The 24,320-nt window shown below is 32.4% G+C and overlaps 2 protein-coding genes across 3 annotated transcripts in view; one reads left to right on the forward strand and one right to left on the reverse strand.

The window, feature by feature from the left end:
- The window catches only part of LOC115883289 (adenylate cyclase type 6-like), a 171,493-nt gene extending 154,706 nt beyond the window's left edge, over positions 1-16,787 (forward strand). The window contains 6 exon segments of the mRNA XM_030901619.1: positions 772-881; positions 12,892-12,976; positions 12,979-13,110; positions 13,555-13,793; positions 13,795-13,815; positions 16,165-16,787. Coding sequence (XP_030757479.1) covers positions 772-881; positions 12,892-12,976; positions 12,979-13,110; positions 13,555-13,793; positions 13,795-13,815; positions 16,165-16,374 — 797 coding nt within the window. The 3' untranslated portion in view covers positions 16,375-16,787.
- Positions 16,788-16,825: 38 nt separating this feature from the next.
- LOC115883290 (vitamin K-dependent gamma-carboxylase-like) lies at positions 16,826-23,697 on the reverse strand. 2 transcript variants are annotated; one of them, XM_030901622.1, is made up of 9 exons: positions 23,358-23,697; positions 22,202-22,364; positions 21,672-21,837; positions 21,435-21,620; positions 20,766-20,929; positions 19,267-19,523; positions 18,707-19,205; positions 17,252-17,405; positions 16,826-17,200 (listed from the first exon to the last, which is right to left on the reverse strand). In XM_030901622.1, the coding sequence occupies exons 1-9, from the start codon at positions 23,511-23,513 to the stop codon at positions 16,948-16,950; spliced, it is 1,998 nt and encodes a 665-aa protein (XP_030757482.1). In that variant the 5' UTR covers positions 23,514-23,697; the 3' UTR covers positions 16,826-16,947. The 2 variants fall into 2 exon arrangements, with proteins under 2 accessions (XP_030757482.1, XP_030757480.1); XM_030901620.1 differs by lacking the exon at positions 23,358-23,697 and having other exon boundaries at positions 17,267-17,405; positions 22,202-22,362.
- Positions 23,698-24,320: the final 623 nt, after the last annotated feature.

Raw genomic sequence — 24,320 nt, forward strand, 5'->3', positions numbered from 1 at the left:
TCAAATTAGTGTTAGCCTTTAAGAGGAAAGATAATGCTCAATTTCTTCATGGAGAACGTATATATGTATACCGAGAACGATGAAAAAAACGACGTCGAAGACGGCTAAGAAGTGACGATCGATGATAATTTTGCCGAGGTCAATCTCTAGACATCATTTACTAAGATTTGACATATAACTTGTCAAAAATTAACACTAATTATAGAAAGATTAAAAAGGATAGAATGTTTTCAGACACACAAGTCTACTTCCAATTTTTTTTCTCCAATTTTAAGCTACACTATTTAAAAATCATTTTTACTCAATACAAAAATAAATCACATCCTTCTTAAAGCCATTTGACAGTAAGCGCCATTTAAAAATAAAGAAGATACGAGCCAAATAAATAACGTCTAAGGCTTGTCCTCGACAAAATTGTCATACATTGTCATTCCGCAGCCGTCTTGACGCCGGTTTTTTTTCAATCGTATAGTCAATCTCAATCTCAATCAATTTCAATCTGCTAAAATCCTGCTACTGACAAGTGGCCCACCCACTTTTCATATGATGAAGTACGAATTTATATTTACAGTAAAATCGTTGTAATAAAAAATAAAAAATAAATCTTTTGGTGTTAATAATTATAATTTGGATTGAGATTTTTTCACTATCATAATATAATCCGATTTTTAAAAAATGGTGAATAATCCCGACACAAAGTAAATGATTGGTATAATTTGGGAAGTTTTTGAAAATAAATCTCTCTAAATTCCTGTCATGTTTCTTTTACAGAGGAAAAGGAAGACATGGAACATTTGGAGGCATACAACCGAAAATTATTAGCTAATATTTTACCAGTTCACGTAGCCGAGCATTTCCTAAACACGGACAAGAATAACGACGTAAGTATAACCCTCATTTCTTTTATATGATTACCATACATTAAATAAGGAACGTAATTTGTTAACAGGATTTCCAGATCCCAAAACTAAAGAACTCTGTTTTTAGAGGGTTTCGCCTTCTGAATATAAAGTTGTCTTCAAAATATTAAAAAAAATACCTCTCTGTCGTTTGTATAAGATTACTGAGAAAAAAGTATACATGTTTTTGATGTGCTTTTGTAACCCTTGTTAAATTTCGTTTATATAGGTGGGACGGACTTGCTTATGTTTAAGTTTAAATAGATAAATAACACAACCAACATTACATAAAATATTTAAATTTAGCCTCAAGCAGATTTGTAAAGATAAATATTTTACTTTCGAAACAGTTCTAATTAGCGTTCAACCTAATTTTCAGTTTTCTCAAAAGGAAACGTAAACTCGAGAAGTTAGCTCTCACATAATAGAGTATCTTGATAAAACAACTTTTACTTGAAAATTATCACAACCCATTTTAAACATTTACACGATGTCTCGTAAGAAGTGACAATAGAAATTTTACGCGAGATTTGAAATTTGGTGTAAAAAATAAGGTATCTATACTAATATATAAAATCCTTAAGTGACTGACATACTGATAATCACGATCCTGCTCAAACCACTCAACGTAAGAAGCTCAATTTTGGCATACAGGTTGATTCTAGGGTGTAGAGGTTCGATAAGAAGGGATTTTTCGAAATTCCAGTTCTAAGAGGGTGAAACCACCCCTTAAATATTACAATATTTCTTATTTAAAAAACGGTCAAGTTTCCGAAAAAACGCTTAAACACGTATATTTTATTTTGTTTTTTTACATATTTTAAGATTTTTTAAAAATGTATACAGGGTGTTTCGAAAAATCTGGTCCTTAATTAATCACGATCCTGCTTAAAGCGCGACGTAAAAAGTTTATTTTTCGCAAACGGATTTTTCGAAAGTCAAATTTCAACGAGATGAAACTACCCCTCAAATATTACCAAGTTATATATAATACCAATAATATCGCCATATTGTTTTTTCTCATGCTGACATAAATATGAGAAAATTTTATCCAGTTTGTATGTTAATGGAAATTCTTGCTTTGCTTTATCATCACCATTACAAATGATTAATTTGACGCGAACGAAGTCGCTGGTACACGCTAGTGTTGATATAAATTTGTATTGTAAACTGTCTCATACGGGTAACGAAAAGAAAAACCCTAACAATAACTTTGTTAAACAAGGAATATAAAATTACCACTAAAGCAAGTTGAAATCATAAGTAATTAAATCAAAATTGAATAACAGATGCCAAAATGACGAAAATCAACAGATGTGAGATATGTGGCGTTGTACTTTAGCAGTAGAGAGTTAGCGACATATTTAACCAATCGATTTGCACGAAACCTCAAACAGTATGTTCGTTAAACAGGATGGTCTCACTTTAAACAAAGACACTAACAAGTGATAAACAGTTTTTTATCATAAAAGATTATCTAACGATTTTTTATCGAAAATGAAAAAGGGTAAAAAAGGAAAAAGGTTTTATAAAATAAATTTAAATTTGAATTGATAAAAATAAATTATTTAGTTCAATGCTACGGTAAAGGTGATGATAGTTATCTGAAAATATGGAAGGAAATATGGAAACAAATTTAGATTGAAAAGTGCCCATAAGGACAATATAAATACTATTTGGTGCTATTCTTACAACGGTCGCTCTCTAAAGCTTTTGATAATTTCGGAGCGGTTCGGCTTTTTCCGGAATTATGTCGCCAAATATTGTTTATTCAAATTTATAAAGATTTTTTTAAATAAAATAAAGTGTGTTGCATATAAGGAACTTTATTCTATATCAGGACATGTATGAAAAGCTATGAAACGAAACCGACGTTTTGTGACTGTGGAAATTACTTTGAAAATGGACTTTTCGGTATTTTTTCAATGAGGGTTTTTCAATGAGTTTAGATTTTATACTTTTTAAAGATTCTGACTTCGACAAGAGAAAATTATTTCTGTTCTTGTTTACGGTTATTCTTCGCAACCGCGATAGCAGCACCAGATCTCGTATAAGGTAATATGCACTCCAAAACAATTATAAGTTTTGGCGGCAAGCGGAGCATTCCAATCTAAACTTTGATCTAAACTTGTTTCCTTTATCTATGACAACAGCAAAGAATATGACGCTAATCAAATTTAATGATACCCATCTATCAAAGAATGAAATCGAAATGATATATCCATAGAAACGCCTTTTGAGCAAACATTTTTATGAAGAATGCATTTTTCTTAAAATGTCAATAATAAATGTTTGTCCTTCTGTAAATACAATCCGGGGACATACTGTATATTTCTATTAGATGAATCAACCTGCATATACAGGTTGTTAATTTGTTTATTACTCGCGGCAAGAGCTTTATGGTTGAAATATGGCAACCTCGGCCCGCTCCTCGATAGACGACGCGACATATACGTATTACTTCTTACAAATATACTCAGCCTAATCTCCAAAAAGTGAAGCCCAAACAGTGAAAGAACAATATGGAATTCTGCATAAGTCTATTTCACCCGGATATTCATTTAACTGAGCATGCCTCACCTGAAGAAGTTTTCATTGGTCGATGTTTTTAAAGGGAAGTGGTTGACTGACATTTCCCCTAACCTTCAATTTTATTTATATTTTTATTATTTATAACACATTATCATGGAGTTGGAAAAATATCAAAAAATAGTTGAAAACAATAAACTAAACAAAATCACTCTTTACGCGCACAAATAAAAAGTAATCCAAACAGAACTAAAACAACAATCAATCGGAGTTTGGCGCAATCGCAGTTCAATCCATATCCGGGTGAAATAGACTTATGCAGTTTTAATATGGAGCTGGGTTATGTTGTCTTTTTCTTACGGCACAGAAATTACACACGGGGTTAAATAGGGAACCCTGAGTATATTTGTAAAAAGTAATACGTATATGCGACGCGACGGGACGAGTCGGCAGAAAACCCTATAAGTGCATGCGTTCTCAATAGGCAGGGTTGCCTTCTATTCCCCTATAAGTAACTGTCCAGTGTATAAAACAGAGCAATTTAGTACATAACTTAATTTGAAGGTAGTTTCGAAAATCATCTAGTCTTAGTTATTATCCTGAGATTTTAAAATAAACGTCTACATTATGAATATGTGAAGACAATTAAATTAATTTGAGTAATACTTTTTTTAGATTGTTTAGAGCAATCAGCAACAGAGTTTCGATGTCCAATGCAAACAAACGAAAGCCATTCGAAAGAAACTTGCATTATATAAGGCTTTATTACTGTTGTTTTTTAATAAAGCATTCAAATGCATACAAATAGACTCTATGAGCAGTTATTTATAGATGTTACAGTTTGAAAAAAAATATTTACCATTATGAAGATAATTGGACTTTTTATATCGAATTTCTCAAACAGTCATAGCCTACTAAAAGATTTAAAAAAATACTTATATTTTCTCTTTTTATCAGAAATAATGAAAAATATAATTTTTTAAATGGAAATCATAGTTGGTTATGAACTTAAAAAAATGCTGGCGTTTAACACTTTCCAACAATATAAAGTTATATGTATCTATTTTGAAGAATAAGAGAAATATTCTTTAATAGGATCTTCTTTCAATGCGCAGTAGGGAACGCAAAGTTTACCGGCAGCCAGACGGGCCACATGCTGTTCCAGAGAACATAGTAAACGATATATTAAAGAGCCAGCTTCCCTAAAATACTTGTTCCCGACGTTGCTAGCTCTCGTACTATACGTTTGTTTTTTATTTTAGAAGCTACAGACGCCCGACGCACTATTGCCGAACCCTGTATAACAACAATACCTTCTGTAGTCTTAATTTTAAAGCTAACCCTTTCCAATTTGTGTAGAGTTAATAACACAATACAAACTTTTCAAGAAGATCTTTATTAAATAATCATTGTTTAGAACGGCGCGCGGCGACAAAACGAGCAACACGTTTTAATTAAATTCTAAAGCTGAAAGAAGTTTGGTTTCGCCAAGTAATCCTGAATAGTTTTCAATGTAAAATTTAATTTTAAAGAGCTGAAGAAAAATGATACTAAAGTTTGGAGTATTTTTCCCGTCCGATACCATTACTCGGCTGACGCGTTAATTTGTTTAGAAAGTTTTATTTCGAGTGTCGTGTAACACTTTTTTCAAAAACGTTTTGAATTTCAAGTTATAATTTTCGTAAGCTTCCTTTTGTTTTATCAAGATGTACAGTTTAATGACTAACTTATAACATTACTCGCTGACGAGTATTTGACACGCATCAAAAGATGGTTACGTAAGGTTACGTTGTCTTTCGTGAACTTTTCTGTGACTGAAAAACCCGACACGCGATGTTATCTCCCTTCCGCACTACAAACATTCAAATATCGTATTATTTTGTTGCCTCTTTACTTTTTGGTTGTCGTTGTTAACTGAGTTTACAATAATTCTTCTCCATTGCACTCTATTGTGCGCTGCATCCTCCCACTGATTCTACATGCCTATCCCCTTTAAGTTTTCATGAAAAATATCCTTGTATCTTTTGAGTTGTCCATCCGGTTTCCTCTTACCGTCTCCAAGATCACCGTAAAGAAAAGATTTCGGCTGGCGATTTTCCTGCATCCTGCATACGTGGCCAGCCTGTCTTAAGCGGGATTTAGTAATCATGACTTCAGCGTTCTCGCATCTAAGTTTTTCAAGGACTGATTGGACGTTTGAAACATGGTGATATCATTTGATTCTTAACAGTTGTCGAAGGCGTCTCTGTTGCAACTTGTTTAATGCGTTCGTGTGCTGGCGGTACGGCACCCAAGTTTCGCTTCCATATAACATAGTGGATAGTGGGGTTATTATTGCTCGGTATACTGCAAGTTTCGTTTTTGTGCTTTAAGTCATGATTATAGAAAACGCTGTCTTTTAATTTCCAGAATGCTCTTGGGGCGCTGCTAGTTCTGTGCTGAATTTCAGAGTCGATATTGACCTTTTCCCAAATCAAACTGCCAAAGTAATTGAATTCCCTCTACATATTCCAATCGTTCTTCTCCGATCATTATAGCACTGTTTTTCCGGAGGAATTCACATTATTTTAGTTTTATCGATATTCATTCAGCTTAAGGCCCAAAGCCTCGTATACCCAGGTATATATGTGTTCAGCATTGCTGGTATTATGATTATTTATTATTTGATTAAAGCTCCTTTTTCAAACTGACTGAAAGTGGCAAATAAAACATGTCCGTACAGGGTGGCGCCTCTCATACGACACGAAGGTTTTAAGTAGAACGGTAGTTTATATCGAAATGAAATGTTGGGACGAGGGGTGTCTCACTATTGGAATTACATGTACATTTTCTTGGCAGTCACTGGCAGTCATTGGCAGTTTTCTGGCAGTCGCGTATAATAATTACATGGCAGTCATAGGCAGTCTTCTTCATAGTCATTGGCAGTCGCTTAGCAGTGGAAGGATATTTTGGCAGTACGTGTACATTTTTTACCCGAGTGAGACACCCCTCGTGTTGGGAGCATATGTAGGTTAATTCATAGAATTTTATAAAAATATATTCTATACATATAGAGTTCTACTGGGTGTGCCCACAAAAAGTTACGCATCAAAGTTGGGTTTCTTGTAATGGACACCCTATAGTAATCGATTTTCGGATTCTAGGGAAAAAATAAAATTTAGTCTCATTAAAGAAGCATATACCTAAAATGTAAGAATTTTTATATATTTCACATTTTGTGAAAATAAGAAATAAATTCTAAATTTCAATATTTTTTGCCAACCATACCAATAGGTATGGTAGGCTATTTAAGATCGGCAAAAAAAAGTTTTTTTAATTTCACTCAAAATGAGTTATTTGGGTCATAAATGACCTAAATACAAAATATTTTCATGGTGTCTGTCTGTCTGTCCGTCGGTCTGTTCGTGGGTCTGTCCGTCTGTAACACGATAACTCAAAAACCGCTAAACCGATTTTAACCAAATTTGACACAAAAAACTGTGGCACCCGAGAATCTGGCCATTAGTTTTTGGTGGGGGTGGGGGGTAGGTAAGGGGGTATGGGAGGGGGTTAAAAATTTTAAAAAATCATAACTCCAAAATTACAGTAGCTAGCGAAACACGGTTTTCAATTTAAGATTAGGAATAATATTTGCAACAAAATTTGTAATAACATCAAAATCAGTCAAAGTCGCAGTTTTTGAGATAAAAAAAATTGGAAAAATTCCTTTACTTTGAATATCTATCTAAATTGTAATTTGCCTGTGTAGCCTGATATTTAATTACAATAACTATTGTATGTTAAATCAAATTAAAATTTTACCCGTAAAGTTATACAAGATGAGACAAAATTAATATTGAACATTGGTCTCTTTTAAAAGCAGTTTGTCCTTTATTTTAAATGGAACACGCAGTATATTATTTCGGTATTCAATAAAGTATCGGAATAATGTACTGGGTGTTCCATTTAAAATAAAAGAGTTACTTGGTTTTAAAGGTGACCAATGTTTAATATTAATTTACTCACACCCTAAATAACATTTTGGATCATGTTTTAATTTGATTTATATAAAGTACAATAGTTATTTAACTAAATATTACGCTATACCGGGTAAATTTCCAATTTAGGTTACTTTTATGGAAATTACAAGCTGTTCTTCATTTTTAGAAAATATTCAATATGTCAAAGACCTTACATTTTAATAATATACTTCCCTATAATGAAACTCGACTTAATTTTTTTCCCAGAATCCGAAAATCAATTAATATACAGGGTGTTATATCACAAAAAAAACACAACTTTTATGTGTAATTTTTTTGACGACACCCTGTAGAACTCTCTTTAAAGAAATGCTCCAAATTAACCTACATATGCTACGTTTTAGTATAATATGATCGAAAAAAACAGCATCGATGGCTATGAAATGAAGATCGCTGTCATTTTATATGTAAAATTATATGGGGAATGTCATCGATGTTCATTTCCAAGCCAACTGGACGCCGTTTTTTTTTCGATCATACGGTATTATGCTAATAAAAAAATCTTATAAAGTTAATAAAACAAAATAATCTATTTATATCCCCTTTTCATATCAGTTTGTTTAGAATTAAAATTAAATTTGTGAGTGGGAACTCTCCAGCGCGCTCTTATACGGAATCCCGGAAAAACTCTGGAATGTCCGAGAGTGTAATTAAGAGCGTTTATATCCTGAATGCTGCGAACTGAATTATGCGTCTATGTACAGAAATAAGCGAGTAAATATTAAATTTCGCTCTACTAATGAAATGATAAATTTTGCAAGTTTATTAGAGAGGACTTAGACTTAAAGGGCGACGAGATTAATTCCAGCGAATTATATGAATTTGTTTGACGGCGTGATATACACCGAATTACTACTAATTCTAAACTTTATTGAAATTGCTATAACATTCTTAATAAAAAACAGAGTACTTATTAATAAAATTATTAATAAATGTTTTGTTTGTTCCTCAACAACAAAAGTTATTTATTTTATTTTACTCCTTACAAACACCTATTGAGGTAGCTACATGCAAAGGTCTAAAGAAAACAAATACAATCACAATTACTTAAAACTAGACAAATCAACATGTACTACAAAAGTACATAAAAATAATATAAATAAAGTAACTATTAACAATTGGTAGACCAGTTATTTGACGCATATTTAAGATGTGGTCTTACAAGAGAGGTATAAAGTCTTGTAGTTGATTGTAGTTGATTGTATATATCGAAATCTTTACTACTACGCATAACAAAACCAAGAATCCTATATGCCTTTTTAATCAGGTAGTTGTAATGATTGTTAAATTTAAAATTGTCCTGAAAAACCACTCCCAGGTCTTTAACTTCCTTACACCTCACAACCTTACAATTTCCAATGTAGAAGTCTTCAATGACTGCATTGATCCTCCGGGAAACAGAGACAACACAACACTTTCCAGTATTAACAAGCATCTTGTTCTCCTTAAACCGATCCAGGTTCAAGTTGAAATCACTTTCGAGAGCTCTAGTATCATCAATTTTATTAATTGGTTTAAATAATTTAAAATCGTCCGCAAACAACAGTCCCAAAGACCTAACCCTCAGACTCTCAGTCAGGCAAATCATTAACAAAGATTAAAAACAACAGAGGGCCCAATACATTGCCCTGGGGTACCTCGGAGGTGCAACATATTGATTGGAATAAACATTACCTATCTTAACTCTTTGAACTCCCGAAGTTAAGTATGAAGTTAAAAACCACAGCGACTCACCTGATAACCCTGATAAAAGTTCACCTTATCATAAGCATTTGCACAGTCCGTATATATGACATCAAGTTACTGTTTGTTTGATATTGCCTTCGATACATGTTCAGAGAACACACATAGGTTTTTAACTTTTGACCTTCCCGGCAGGAAACCATGTTATGTTGATATTACACATTAATACTATTATAACAGATCAAGGGATAAACCGATTCCACGTACCTATTCCATTTCCAAAGGTCGAAATAACATACCAAAAGGTTTTCACTATTATTATAATTATTGCCACCCAACATATTAAAGTAGTTTTTGCTATTCCTTTGTACCTGGACCGGGACCATAAATTTAAAAATAAGACCAAAAAAAATAGTTGCAGAGAAAACACCTGAAACACTCTCTTCACTATTCGGAGAATAGAACGAAACAGATCAAGGTCGCCTTTCGTCCCATAACTTTGTCGTGTTTCGGCTTATCTCCGTTTGTCTTGACCTATTTCGATTTGATTCGACCTACTCCCTTTCTTAAAAGCGCCTCAATACTCATGAAATTGCGGAGAAGGGCGTGGGAGGATTTTTTTAGCGTTTCCTGTTGTCTCGTTCAATTTCGTTTCGTTTCGAACTAATAAAGAAATGCACAGCCGAAACTGATTGACATGAATTGAAACACGAAATTTGGCAAATGTGTTCCTTACGTGATTAAGTGAGCACTAAGAAGGGATTTTTGGAAATTCAACCGCTAAGGGGTTGAAATTACGGATAGAAGGCGCTAGATTGCATACAAAGGTGATAAAATCTGTTCTAAGAGTACGAAATTTTGCACAGAGGTCTCTTAAGCGGCATAATTGAACACTAAGAAGCGATTTTCGGAAAGTAAGTGCTCAAAAAGGATTTTTAAAATTCATCCCCTAAGAGGGTGAAATTAAGGATAAAATTTTATACTAGTGAACGTTTGAATATTTGTACAAAAAACACAAAGGTTTACAGCAGTTGACAAAATTCACAGCAGTACTAAAATCAGTAAAAACTAATCATAGTAGGTAATTAAAGTAACGAATATGGTTTCGAACTGTCTCCAAAACGTAGCGGTATCTGTGCCCGAAGTAAAGGACTTTTTTTCATAAATCTTAATGAAATAGACGTTTCTAAAATGTCTGTTGTTACGATGATATTTCATTAATTACATCTCGTATACTATACAAGCGGTGTACAAATGAGAAGCGCGCAGCATTATTATAAGTACAGCAATATGGCAGCAGGAAGCATATACTTGGTCCAAGTAACTTTGACCGTGTCGTCCTGCCTTTAACCAACATAAAAGAATAGTATTAATAAAAACTCTTACTTGTAACCTCACATTGTTGTCAACATGACATTGTGATGAGGGAAAAAGGCTGTTAATTAAGGAAATCAGATATTTTGCTTTCGCCCATAAAGAAGACATAAAGCTTGAAGAAAATAAGTAAACTTTCATATAATCTCCTCATTAGCACCCAACTTCTTCAAGCGGACAAACCACTTTTGGTAAATTTATTTACACACACTAATGTACACATTTTATGTATCTCTTAGATTAAAACAAGCCGGGCTTTACCTTTGTGTGATTCAGACCTTTTGCTACACTTCAGAGAACAAAAGAGACGACCCTTGAGAGCAAAAAATACAGTTTACCCTCTTTAGTATATTAATAGGGCATTTGTTTAAAAAAGTTCTGCTCCCACAAAATATTGCATTCTGGTACTTGAGGTTTGGTGGGGTTCTAGTTTTATTCTTTTTTTTTCTAATTAAAAATAATTGACATTCCAAGAAAATCTCAAGCGACTTTATTGTCGAATATTATGCATTAAAGAAAAATCGGGAGCAATCAACAAATAAAAACCAAAAATTGTATTTAAGAAACAAAGGTATTCACTGAGAAAATGGATTTTCCATTCAAACATATAATTGACAATAGTGTGTGTTATCGAATAGAAAATATATCACAGTAGGCCTAGAAATGCTATTTCAGATTAACTATTCTATATATCAGTAGCTGAAGCTTCTGACGTCGACAGTGACAGCTAAATAATACTTTACATTTATTTTCACTATTTGTCAAATGTTATGCCCGGTCCAGACCAAGGCGACAAAAAGTAAACACGATTTTGAGACAAAAACAAGACAAACATGCGACATAAAATTGAGAATTATGACAAGACAAACTTGAGAAAAATTGTCCACATATCGCAAGGACAAAAGTACAAAAAACTCAAAAGTTTAGTTGTTGCGAATGAGTTTTATTAACCATGTGTGATTTCACTGGTCTCCTACTGTTGGCAGCACACGCCATCCACACTGCACCGACAACTTGTGGGAAAATATACGAACAAAACATAGACACTTTGATCTTTACCGATTCGAGACGGGACATTGAAAAGTCTTCGAATTTTGAAACAAAACAAAAATGTCGCAGAAATGTATTGGATTTGTCGCAATTTTGTCGTAAAACATGAATGTTTCTGTCTTGTCGTTGTTTTGTCTGCTTGGTCTGGACCCGGCATTAAAGCTACGATATACCAAATATAAATAATTTCTGAAATATTTATTTTTTAACGTTTCTATTGTAGATTTAACATTTATAAACGAATAACTTAATGTCGCTATCAAGGATCTCAGCGGTAAATACAGGGTGTCTCAGAAATAAGTGTAAGTATTTTAGGGGGTGGTAGATCTGGCCAAAAGAAACATATTTTCTGTTTACCATTTTTAAAATAAATTGATAATAACCGAGTTATTTAACTTTAAAAATTTAATAAAACAATGGCAACATTTTGAGAGCCGCCAATCTATAATCAGCGGCAAATACCAAGTAATTACCAGAATTTCAGCTTGTTCGATGCCCAGTTGACACGCCGACCAGAAGATTTAAAAACGATCTGGAAAATTCAGATTAAAAGTAAAAAATTACCATTAGAAAACGGGACTTGGATAGTGATAATTCTTGACAGCACTTACATGTGCATTTGGCACAAAATACATTCTTATGCCATCTGAATTATTTAGGATTATTTTTTGAGAATTTAAACTACTCTATTTTTTATCTCACACTCTTGTTTTTGTGAATAAACACCAAAATAGTTGATAGTTCTATTTGAATAATACAAGTATTTTATTTGCAGGCTTAACTTACAGATCTTGCGAGCTACACAACTCAAAATTCACAATAATGCCACTCTTAATTTTTGACAAAAAAAATATCCTTCTAAATTTACTACCCCTAACAAAATCAATTATTGTATAATAAATAATTATATTATTTACATAAAATAAGCTTAAAAAAGCACAATAAATATCCAAAATTTCAAATCAAAATACACGTCCTTATATTTTTATTAAAAGCTAAATTGATTCCACATAACCTTTTTCCGGAAACTATTACCATATTTTTCCCTGTATATTCCGAAGTTGTTTGGTATATCCCGTATATTTCTACACCCCTATAATTAAAAATTTAGTACGTCCATGATACAAAGACAAAGGCACCGGATATCACAGATATAATTAAAGGAAAGCAAAGTCCTTTGTCAGTTTTGTCTCTCAAACACAGATTTATCTGCTTTCAGTCTATAGCTTTTTACAAAACACCTACTGTTTTGGGACCAATTTTGTTGAATATAAAAATAATTAAACAAAATGAACAAAACAATCGGTATTTAAATTAAGCAATTAATTCCTTTCCAGGAACTGTATCACGAGCAATGCGACTTCGTTTGCATCATGTTCGCTTCGATTCCCAATTTCTCCGAGTTCTATGTGGAGCTGGAAGGCACAACGAAGGAGTGGAATGTTTGAGGCTGCTCAACGAAATTATTGCTGATTTCGACGAGATGCTGTCCGAGGACCAGTTCAGATATATCGAGAAAATTAAGAGCACCGGTGCGACATATATGGCGGCATCAGGTTAGTTAATTTTAGTACAGTAGAGTACGTACAACTTTTAGAAAAAATTGTAATATACCTAATCTAACTCACAAACCTACTTGTTTGAAAAACTGGATAAAAGAAAATAACATCTAACAAAGAGAATTAAATATTGCTTGAATAATAACAAAAAGATCTGTTTATATTCTATAAAATATAAAGGTCCTCACAAATATTTATCTCAATTTAAACAAAACTGTTAATATTTGGTTCTAATTTATTTTCATTACTATTTGGAGACATCTGTACAGGCTGTCCCACTAAGAATAGCTCTCGGCTGTATCTCGAAAAGTATTAGCCGTAGGGCATACGGAAAAAAATTTAAGAATAAAAGGGCTATGAGAAATTGCTGGAAATTATTTTCAAGTTCGTAAAACGGCCGCTAGAGTTAAGTTCAAATAAATCATAAACTTCTTGTTCCAGGTTTAACGCAAAACACTTGCGACATGCAAGGCTACAGGCATGTGATCGCTATGGCGGACTACGCGCTTAGATTGAGGGAACAATTACAGGAAGTGAACGCACACCTGTTCAACAATTTCAAGATACGAATAGGTATCAATGTCGGACCAGTGGTGGCTGGCGTAATTGGAGCCAGAAAACCCCAGTATGACATTTGGGGCAACGCCGCGGTTAACGTGGCCAGCCGAATGGACAGCACTGGGAATATGCGATAAGATACAGGTAAAATTAGTATATAAATTATCATATTGTATTGTTTTCTATCCGCACTGAACTGTACTTAGATATAATCAAACAACAAAATCAATCAACATAATTGTGGAAAAGGGCAATGATACAAGGAATTACTTTATGCCGTTCAATTAAAAAACAGTTTTATAATATTTATGACAAAGAGGACTTTTCTATTAAATTTGTAATTTTCCATAATAATTATTCTTCTGTTATCATATAACGCACACTTGATCACAAATATTTTGATCCTATTATATGATACATGAACACTCAGAACCAATGGGCACCTATCCCAGCATCCTTCAGGCAGAAATCTACCCTATCGAAAGATGCGTACAACTTATCTTAGATAGAATCTATCGGACACAAGAAGAAACACTGTGAAAATACAGGACTTGGTCCTAACGTACGAAGGAGTAGAAGAAGGACACAAAAAATAGCCATCTTTTCCGATAGTCATTCCATTAAAAGCGATCGACTCAATCTTATTATGTAAAACAATAAGAAAGATGATTGCAGAAGACATCAAAAACTACAATGAAAAACTTGTACAAACTGCAATCGAAAACAGAAAAATCTATAAGAACGCTAAGAAATCCCTCATGATCAGAAAAAAGCAGCTAATCGCATTAAGACACAACAACATCAGAATAAGAGACAAAAACGAAATTATAAGCCTGGTAACAAGGTTCTACACAGCGACCTATATAAAGCCCCAAAAAACATACCTACGTGAAGAAGAAAGACTGCCCGTACCACAAGACGACGCCCCAGAAGTTCTCGTGGGAGAAGTAGAAAAGGCGCTTTAAGATATGAAAAATAACAAAAGAGCAGGGAACGACGGAATAACAGCTGAAATACCTAAGTACGCTGGTAGGAGAACTTAGAAAATGCTTCACAGGATGTCTAAGGAGAAAATATATACCACAAGACTGGAATAGCGTCAACATAATTCTAATTCATAAGAAACGCAGCAAGGAAAACATCAGAAATTATAGACCAATAAACCTACTACCAGTAAAAACAAGATATTCGCAAAAATAATAAACAGCATAATACAAAACACGCTAGACGCTGCATAACTAAAGAACAAGCAGGCCCTAGAAGAGTTCAGCACGATTGATCACGGACATAGAGCCGAACATAAACTAGCCTTTGTAGACTTTGAGAAGACTTTCGACTCGATATATCCTAAGGCAATAATCTATATACTTTGGCTTCTATACAAAGAAGCCAATGGAAGAGAAATGATATTTAAAAGAACTCAGAGTTCCCAACTGGCAAAGGAATACGACAGGCAGACGCGATATCCCCAAAACTGTTACAGCAATATTAGAAGAAATCTTCCGTTAACTGGACTAGTCCAACAAAGGATTAAAAATAGATGGAGAATATATTAACCATCTAAGATTTGCTGATGACATAGTCCTAATTGCCAATAGCCCTGAAGAACTACAAGCACAAATTAAGGAACTAAATACAGCCAGCAATAAAGTAGGTCTTAAAATGAATTTAGCAAAAATTATAGTAATGTACAACAAACCAGTAAAAAGAAAAGACATTCTAATAAATTACTAATAAAACAACACTGGAAATAGTAGAAGAATTTATATATTTGTATATTTGTCTACTACCAAAAAATCAACAGAAGAATTAAGTTAGCATGGAGTACTTATGGAAGAAACTCAATCATATTCAAATATAGAATGCCTATATTGAATGCTTATTATTGCCACTCTACACTGTTACATTCTAAAGAAGAAAACATTCGACCAATGTGTACTACCAGTCATGACCTATGCATGCGGAACCTGGACACTTAAAACGGACATCATCAGGAACGAAATATGCTGGGAATAACCAAGAGAGATCGTAAAAGAATAGAGTGACAAAGTGAGAATAGACAAAAGACCCAGGTAATAGATGTCATCCACAGAATCAAATCTCTCAAGTGGTAATGGGCGGGATACCTGGCAAGGAGGACGAACAACAGATGGACCAGAAAAATTACAGCATGGTTAGGTTAGGTTATTAGGTAACTACAACCTAACCATAATTGGAAACGGTTGAATAAGCTGAAAATGATGATGATGCTGACACTCTCGACAAAATAGAGTCTTTGGTCAGTCTAGGAGTGAATAGCTATGACGATCTTGTAAGCCGGGGAGAGAAAATTTTTAAACTGACGCTTTATATCATCTTCTCGGGAAAATATATGCTGTTCTGCATACTTTTTTCAGTACATCTTATTGTACTGAGCACATTGGTTGTACTCTTAGTTCACTCGAAAATCGACATTCAATAAAGTAAATATTATCATATATTTATTGTTTTCAGGTTACCAAAGAAGTATATCAAATCCTCAACGCAAAAGGCTATTTCCTCACGTGCAGAGGAACCATCGAGGTTAAAGGTAAAGGTTCGATGGAAACCTATTTTCTAGAGGGCAAACCCAAGTCTCCTCATACAAATATAACTGTGAATCCCCTGGCTGTACCCCCATCCATGAATACATCTGTGTTAGGAACAATATCAGAGAAAAATTAAGATAAATATTTATTTTATTCTGTCCTTCAGGTTCTGTTAATAGAGAAAGTTAGTGTAGGTATTAGTGGTTTTGTATAAGAAGTCGTATCAACTTTTAAAATGAGCTTTAATAGTTTCTGGATCGGAAATAGTATAATAAATGTTTGTAGTTTTCTATGTTTTGCAATTTAGAGATATTCTTATTGTAGAATTCGAGTTCTTATATAAAACCATTTAATAAAAAGAAACCTACATTAATATATATGTTTTAACAAAGGAATCCTGGCTCCCCAAATAATAACCATACCGTCACCTTTGGCCTAATCTCTTAATCATTTAATTCTATTCATCGACTGAAGATAGCTAGATAAACTAAATCAAAATCATATTTTATTCGATAGAATGGTATTTAATTGGGGAGTCATTATTTACTTGTTATATAGAAATACTCTTGTAAATACTGTTTCTTAAAGTTTATTTTTATGTATATATAATGTTTTTAATAAAATGTCAAACCCAACAAAATTTGATTTATTTCTAGTATCACCATCAACACAATACATAAATAGAATCACTTCTCCTCTTATTTAACCATTAAATATCAGGTTTTACTATTCCGTTCTTTGTAAGCGGATAATCAAACAATATATGGGTGGTAGCATTCCATATTAAATCAATCATCCGTAAAAAAGCAGCATTTCGGGCTGAAATATCTTCAATCAAGGGAAAAGGAGAGTACGTTTTCATGTCTTTATCATCACCGTCGTCATTTTCGATAGGTCTTTGAGAAAATGTATACATATAGCATGAAGGATCAGCACTCACTGTGTGTATTTTGTGAGTATATCTAAAATAAGAACCAACCAGTTATAAAAATTAATTCTTCAAGGATTCTTACCCTTCTAGAACTGACACAGATTCTCCAGCTGATAATTTCATACCAAGTGACTGTTTAGCTACATAGTCCTCCATTTCGTATACTACTTCACCTCTCAATACCGTCAAAGATACATTATGAAAATCCTCCTCAATGAAATTTTCCAGATACATACCTATAAATTAAAATGTGTTTATTGAAGTAAAACTTCTTTTCGCGCGATGGGAGTAAAAATTCAAGGCCTCAGTGGCGTCAGGAAAAGTGGTAACGATCGGAGGTTAAGACGGAGCGTTGTAACTCGAGCCCTATGTGAGCTAAGGGGCTGAAACTCGGAATGTAGATGGAGCTCGTAGAGCCCTATCTTTTCATAATATTTTTACGACGGTTCGTGTACTATGAAACCCCATCATCAATGGAGAAAAAATGGTTCGTTTAATGGGTCTTTGACAAGAATATACAGAGTGTTTTATTCGAAAAATATATGTTTTCCTCAGGACTGAAAAGAACTGACTACACCAGCTCGAAAGAAGCTACACCTCTGGATTCTACGCAAGAAGTTCTATAAAAATGCATTTTCATCTTTCTAATAAGTTAAAAAAACAACCAAGATACAGAGAACGTCCCAAAAGAGCCACTTTTCAATTGCACCCTATATCTCAGAAACAAAGAGGGCTATAAAAATTTTGTTGGTGGCATGAGTGGTTTCGTAAGCAAAAAGTGTCGCGAAAATCGCAATCCTGTATCTTTAAAAATAAGCAAGATATCATGTAAAAGTGTCGTTTATATACAGGGTGAGTCTTAAATAAGTACAAATATTTTAGGGGTAGTATATTTCGACCCCAGAAACATGATTATTAGGTTTTTTTCGCGAAAGAAAAATTATGAAAATTTGGAATTTTTTGGAAAATTGTTTGGATTTTTTTTTAGTTTTGAGTTAAAAAACATAAATTCTTGATAATATAGCAAAATAGATAAATAATATAATATAAATAGAATAAAATTTACAAGAAAGAAAACCGAGAAAAGATCCAGTGGTTCTCAAAATTTAAACAAAAAAGTTTTTTTTTTGAAATTTTTAAAGTAAAATAACTCGGTTATTTTGGACTTATTTGAAAAACGGTAAAGATAAAATATGTTTCTTTTAGCGTGATCTGCCAGCCCTGAAAATATCTGACTTATTTAAGACTCTGTACAGGACATCCTGTACTGCAACAATATTATGTTCTGTAATTCTTATTTAGTCGATTTTCAATAATAAAAAGCGAAATTTAAAATGTCAAAAGAAATTTCAATAAAAATTAAATAAAAAATAAAATATAAGTTTAAAAAAAAGTTGACTAATCAAGCCACTTTACTCAAAAAGAAAATATAGCTAGATAGATATTTCCAACCAAGTTTCGACACACAATATTTTAATAAACAAAAACACTATATTTAGATATAAATAAAAATATTGAATATTTCAGAAATTCATACCTGGAAAATCAGCAACAAAAATCACATTACTTTCATTATTCCATGAATGCACATGTTCAATAATTTCAGGAATTTGTTCCCTAAAATTGTTATATTCAATCATAAGAGGCATTAACCACTCAACCGGTTCAAATGGTGACCACTTTGCCCGCAACAAATCATAATTAGGGTCATACATTCTCTGTTGAAAACGACCATTTAGGGAACACCAGACATCTATATAAATCGATATATTTTTCGAGATGTCAGGAATAACAATTTCTTCATTATTCTCTTTAATGCCTTCATTTAAGTTCTTCTTTATACATTGAGCATACTGCAAGGACATATCTGCATAGTAATTCCATCGATTTTTTAAACTCCAGGCGTTAGGATCTAGAAAATGTTCTTGTCCCGATTCATTATCAACAACTTTAACAACCACAAGAACGGAATTCCAGGAATGCACCATCATGTCCCAGGAATATCCGTACAAACCCTCAGTCCAAGTATTGTATCCCTATAATAATATTGAGTTAATAAGAATATTTATCTAACACATATAATAAGTTTTGGATTACTTTAGTTATGAAATGGGAATAAGGAAGAAACACTTGTAATCCCATGTGGAAAAAAAGACAAGCAACAACTAAATTTTCCTTTAATTTAATTGGGTGACTATATATTTTCTTTCGCTCGGTCTTCTCACGTTTCTTTTTAAAACTTTCATTGGCAACGTTTGATTGAAACCTATCGACTATAGAAGACCAAAAGGTTCGAGGCCAGTTTTCTTTACAAAATAAAGGCAACGTTGCCAAACATACATAAGGGAACATTCCTGTAAGAAAGATTAAAATGAGTGGCCAAGCTAAATAACGTCAAAGGTTTTTGTAGAAGTATCTGTTTTAAAAAAACTTTTAAAGTGTTCTCGGATAGTTGCATTGAAATATTTAATTTTTTTTTGTTCTTTGTATTTTTTTGCTTCCCGCGACGGAAAGAGATAAACTTTCCGAAACGTTAAGCATTTTTTTGTTCGTTCGGCAAATTTGTTTATCTGTAAAAGTCTGGCAAGTAGTTTCCCTTGGATTAGCGCAGGAGTGTTTACAAAAATAACTATTTTATTTTGTAGTTTTGGTGTTTTGTAGTAGTGGCAAAATACCCATATAGGATTTTTTTGGAGAGATGAATCCGCCACATAGGTATAGACATTTTTTTAAATATACAGGATCATTCAGCTCATTCGACAACTGAATGATGAGATCATTGGAGGACTACTAATGCTACAATTTAAAATTATTTTCAAAAAGTACAGAATGTCCCAAATAAATAAAAAACATCAAAATTTTATTATTTTAAATGGAACACCCTGTTTATTATTACATTTTTAATTTCTACGATTATAATAAAGGTGAGTTTTATAAAGGCTTGCCGCATTATAATCTTACCGTTTATGAAAAATCTACGATTTTGTGAAAATACAGTAACCATAATTTTAATGCATCATTTCAATACACAGGGCATTCCATTTAAATTTAAAGAAATACAAAAGTTGTATTATCATATACCATATCAACAATATCAAAGTGATATTGTTTATTTATTTGGGACACTCTCGGACTGTATATTTTGCAAATTAGTAGCAATTTTAGTGTCATATATAGCTTTAGCGGTCCTCCAATGATCCCATCGCACACAATTTTCAAAAATCTAATCATTTGGTTAGTATATTATGTGTCTAATAGCGTGAACAGCCTTGTACAGTAAAAGTGTTCCGAAATGGTAGTTTCCCTGTGATTTATAGAGTTATGGATGAAAATAGAGACATCCAAAAATAATATATTATCGCTAAAATCCCTACATCTGTGGTAGATTTATTAATAGAACTTCCTGAGGATATTATCGATAAAGAAAAAAATTCTTAAACATTTAAAGGATAATTATTTGAAATAACGACTACTGAGACAATAATTAATTCACTAGTGCATAACTAAATTAATATAATGATATGAAACAAACAATAATTTCATGATAAGCGATAACTCAACAACGTAAAATTACATAAAATACAAAAAGTACAAACCTATACTGAACAGTCTGGAATTCATAAGATGAAACATAGAGCAGAAGAATAGTGCTATAGGTCTGCTAAACTCTAGCAGCATCCAAAAACCAACAGTCAAATCCAATAGAAAACCAAACCAGTGTATGACGAGATAGTCAATTTGCTCTACGGAAAAAATGATTCTATAAAAACAATTAGAAGATTCTACTAATATACACAGGGTGAGGCTAAATAAATGCAAAAATTTTCAGGGCTGGTAAAAAAGATCTGGATAAAAGGTACACATTTTCTCTTTACCGTTTTTCAAATAAGTCCAAAATAACGGAGTTATTCAAGTTTCAAAATTAAAAAAATATATTAATTTTTAAAAAAAAAATTGAGAGCCACCGAGTTTTTTCTGTATTTCCATCCCATTTAGTGCCGTAACCATAGAGTAAAGCCGTAATATATGGCCGTAACCATAGATATAACAATACATTATACCGTGGGAAAATTTGTAATGAACAGGAAGTTCTAAATAAAAAGTTCTCTAAAATATACAGGATAATTTAAAAGAAAATGCACGATTTTCATCATCTTTTTGTAGCAAAAAAAAACTCGTAGTTCCTGGGGTCGAAATATTCTACCCCTAAAAATAGTTGCACTCATTTAAGACTCACCCTGAATTAGAGGTAGTAAAAAACTTACCTAAATGGAAAAAATACCCAATGTTCCCCTAATCGAATCAAGGAATATCCTTCTAGCCATTCTGCTCCACTTTTCTTCAATCCTGCTAAAAAGTATAGCATAAAAAACTGATACTTTAATATAAAATAATTCCAGTACGGTACTGGCTGATTTCTAATACTCTTGTCAATCACACTATCTATAGAGCTAAAAATGAATTTTCTTAATTCAAAAGTACGTACAAATTTAATTTCTTACAAAGAATGGTTAGCTGAAGAACCCATAAGAAGGATTGTTACTATCCCATACAAATAACTATGATTATTCCAGTAAGTCTTATCCATTAGATGAATATACCAATAGGGAATACCAAACATGAATACACCTATTCGAAATTTAAAGCCCAACATAATACATACAGCTCCTAAAATAATATTTATAGAAATATTTTAGGATTATAAAATACAGTTTCGTTCCAGCTATGTATAACACCAAAGTAAATAGTAAAACTATCAGTTGTCCATATCAAGATGTACATACCTACTAAACTAAGAAAAAATATGAATGCTTAACTATATTTACGTCAATATTTTTGACGTGCTAATATGAAAATCTACATACAAATGAATCGAAAAATACAATCAATTATACCGATCTTTCTATATCTACTGTATATCTGTTTGTATTATCAATACTCTTCTTTTAGAAATATATTGTTTAAATTTAATTTTCAAAGGGTAATCATTTGGGACCACCCTGTAATGTTAATAATAGAATCGTATAGCTACCTAACCACATCACTCCATACAACCAACACATTAGCGGATAGGATAGTGGTTCTAAACTAGGGAATAACGGGAAATGACAGTCCTGCGGGTTTCCCCATCGTAAATCAATTTCAGACCCTCCTCTCTCCTCAAAAACATCGATAGACATCAACAAACCTAAAAATAAACAAAATACATATAAGTTATGCAATAAAAATTAAGTAAATTAGATATATAGAATTCTTTTTATACTAGATACTTATATTATACAATATTCTTGTTATCTTGTTGAAAACATATTGACAATAAAAAATGTATATAATATATTACTGAAACGGCATTTTCAACAATACTAAAAAGTAATTAAAAGAATAAATTAAACCACCAATGATAATTAAAAAGAAACTTCCATCAACAATAGTCTCCTTAAAATAGGAGTTACAGAAATTCCTATAATCGCAGTAAAATGTTAATCTGAAACAAACGCCTAATAGACTGAAAAAATATTTTTATTCCTGAAACACTTATGGTAGATACCAAAGATTTTACTGACAAATGTAACTATTTAAAAATTGATACCTTTACTTGATCAAAGATACATTACTTTATAAACTACCATGAAGTACACATTAGAAGCTATAAATAAAGTTTTTTGTCTAATTTATATCCCGAAAACTGCTGAGTATTTCGTCACTGAATCAGAAAACTAAATTGCAAAGCTCCCTTCACTATCAGAACCAAAAACAGAAAGATAAACTATTTGAAATAAAAAGAACATTTAAAATATTTAACACGAACAAATATAATTATTAGCCGTATAATACCTTGACATTTTCATTATAAATAAATATAGTCAGATTTGGCCCTTAAATTAGCTAGATTTTGGCTAATCCTTTTGATATTTATTTCTGGCGATGAAACAGAAATGTTAGAAGTTAGAAGTTTTTGTTGGTAAGGCAAATTTGTTTACAGGCAAAGACCAACTTATAAGCTGGTTTTCACTTGAAATCTAACCAAGTGACATTTTAAAAATAAACAGTTAACTACTTTTATTTGTAGTTATCTGTTTCAGTTCGAAATGTCCAGCTGTTTCCACACATTAAAACCTATGTTATTATTCCTTTTTTACTAGTAACTTATGCTGTCTCATCAAAATATTTTAAACTTACCAAATAAAAAATCTTATTATTCCTAAGCTTGAGGCATCCCTGGGCTCATAAAAATATCCTACAATGTCTTTATACGTCAAATTCTTTATTTTATTCAACCGTTCTGTTAATTCTGACCAAATTCCTCCACATTTTTCAGAAAGTACACTGGATTTTATACGCATATTTCTAGTACCTTTACCTGTAACTAGAATTATGCCATTATAACAAACGGATTCAGGACATATAATACATATTAAAACGAATATTAAATAACCTAACTTAAACTAAAAATAAACTATTATTTTTTTCTAAAGAGACAGACGCTTATTTTTGTTTACTTATTTATAGAATGATTTATTAAGCAAGATGATTTATAAATCTCTATTCGATTGAACTTTGGCTTCTTTATCGTTCGTATCGTCAATGCGAAACATTTTTGGCTTAATTCCGCTTGGAAATATAAGATCGATTATGGAAAAACCCGCTTGGAACTTAGGTATTCATTCGATTCTAAATACATGGCAGGGAAAATACCGTATGATCGAAAAAAAACGGCGTCTAGTTGGCTTAGTAATGACCATCAATGACATTCCCCATATAACTTTAAATAAAATGACAGCGATGTTCATTCCACAGCCATCGTTGACGCCGTTTTTTTTTCGATTATATTTCCTATAGAATAAAAAGCAATTTTTCGGTAAAATGGCAATCAAGATGGCTGGTATCACCATGGCAATTTTCTAGTGACAGTTAGTAACTATTTTCAAAATCGACATTAGTTTATAGACTTTATTTAAATCTACCGGGTGCGTCTCAAAAGTGGCTCACCCCTATAACTTTTTTATTTTTTCAGATAAAAAAAACGAAATTTGGTATGTTAGTGTATAATATAAATTAGGATTGACTGATGTATTCATTTCTTTTCGGCCACTTCCTGTTTTACCGGAAATGACTACAACTTTTAATTTTTAAATGGCACCCTGGGTAAT

Source organism: Sitophilus oryzae, unplaced genomic scaffold (genome assembly GCF_002938485.1).
Source record: "Sitophilus oryzae breed Bouriz unplaced genomic scaffold, Soryzae_2.0 scaffold_1869_pilon_pilon, whole genome shotgun sequence".
Classification (NCBI taxonomy): domain Eukaryota; kingdom Metazoa; phylum Arthropoda; class Insecta; order Coleoptera; family Curculionidae; genus Sitophilus; species Sitophilus oryzae.

Excerpts from the sequence above, each read along its gene's own strand:
- LOC115883290 (XM_030901622.1), bottom strand. The coding sequence starts at position 23,513 with ATGCGTATAAAATCCAGTGTACTTTCTGAAAAATGTGGAGGAATTTGG. Across the intron at positions 21,621-21,671 it reads TCTTCAGCTAACCATTCTTT|CTCTATAGATAGTGTGATTG; the intron begins GTAAGAAATTAA and ends ATTCATTTTTAG. Across the intron at positions 19,206-19,266 it reads ATTCCCATTTCATAACTAAA|GGATACAATACTTGGACTGA; the intron begins GTAATCCAAAAC and ends ATATTATTATAG.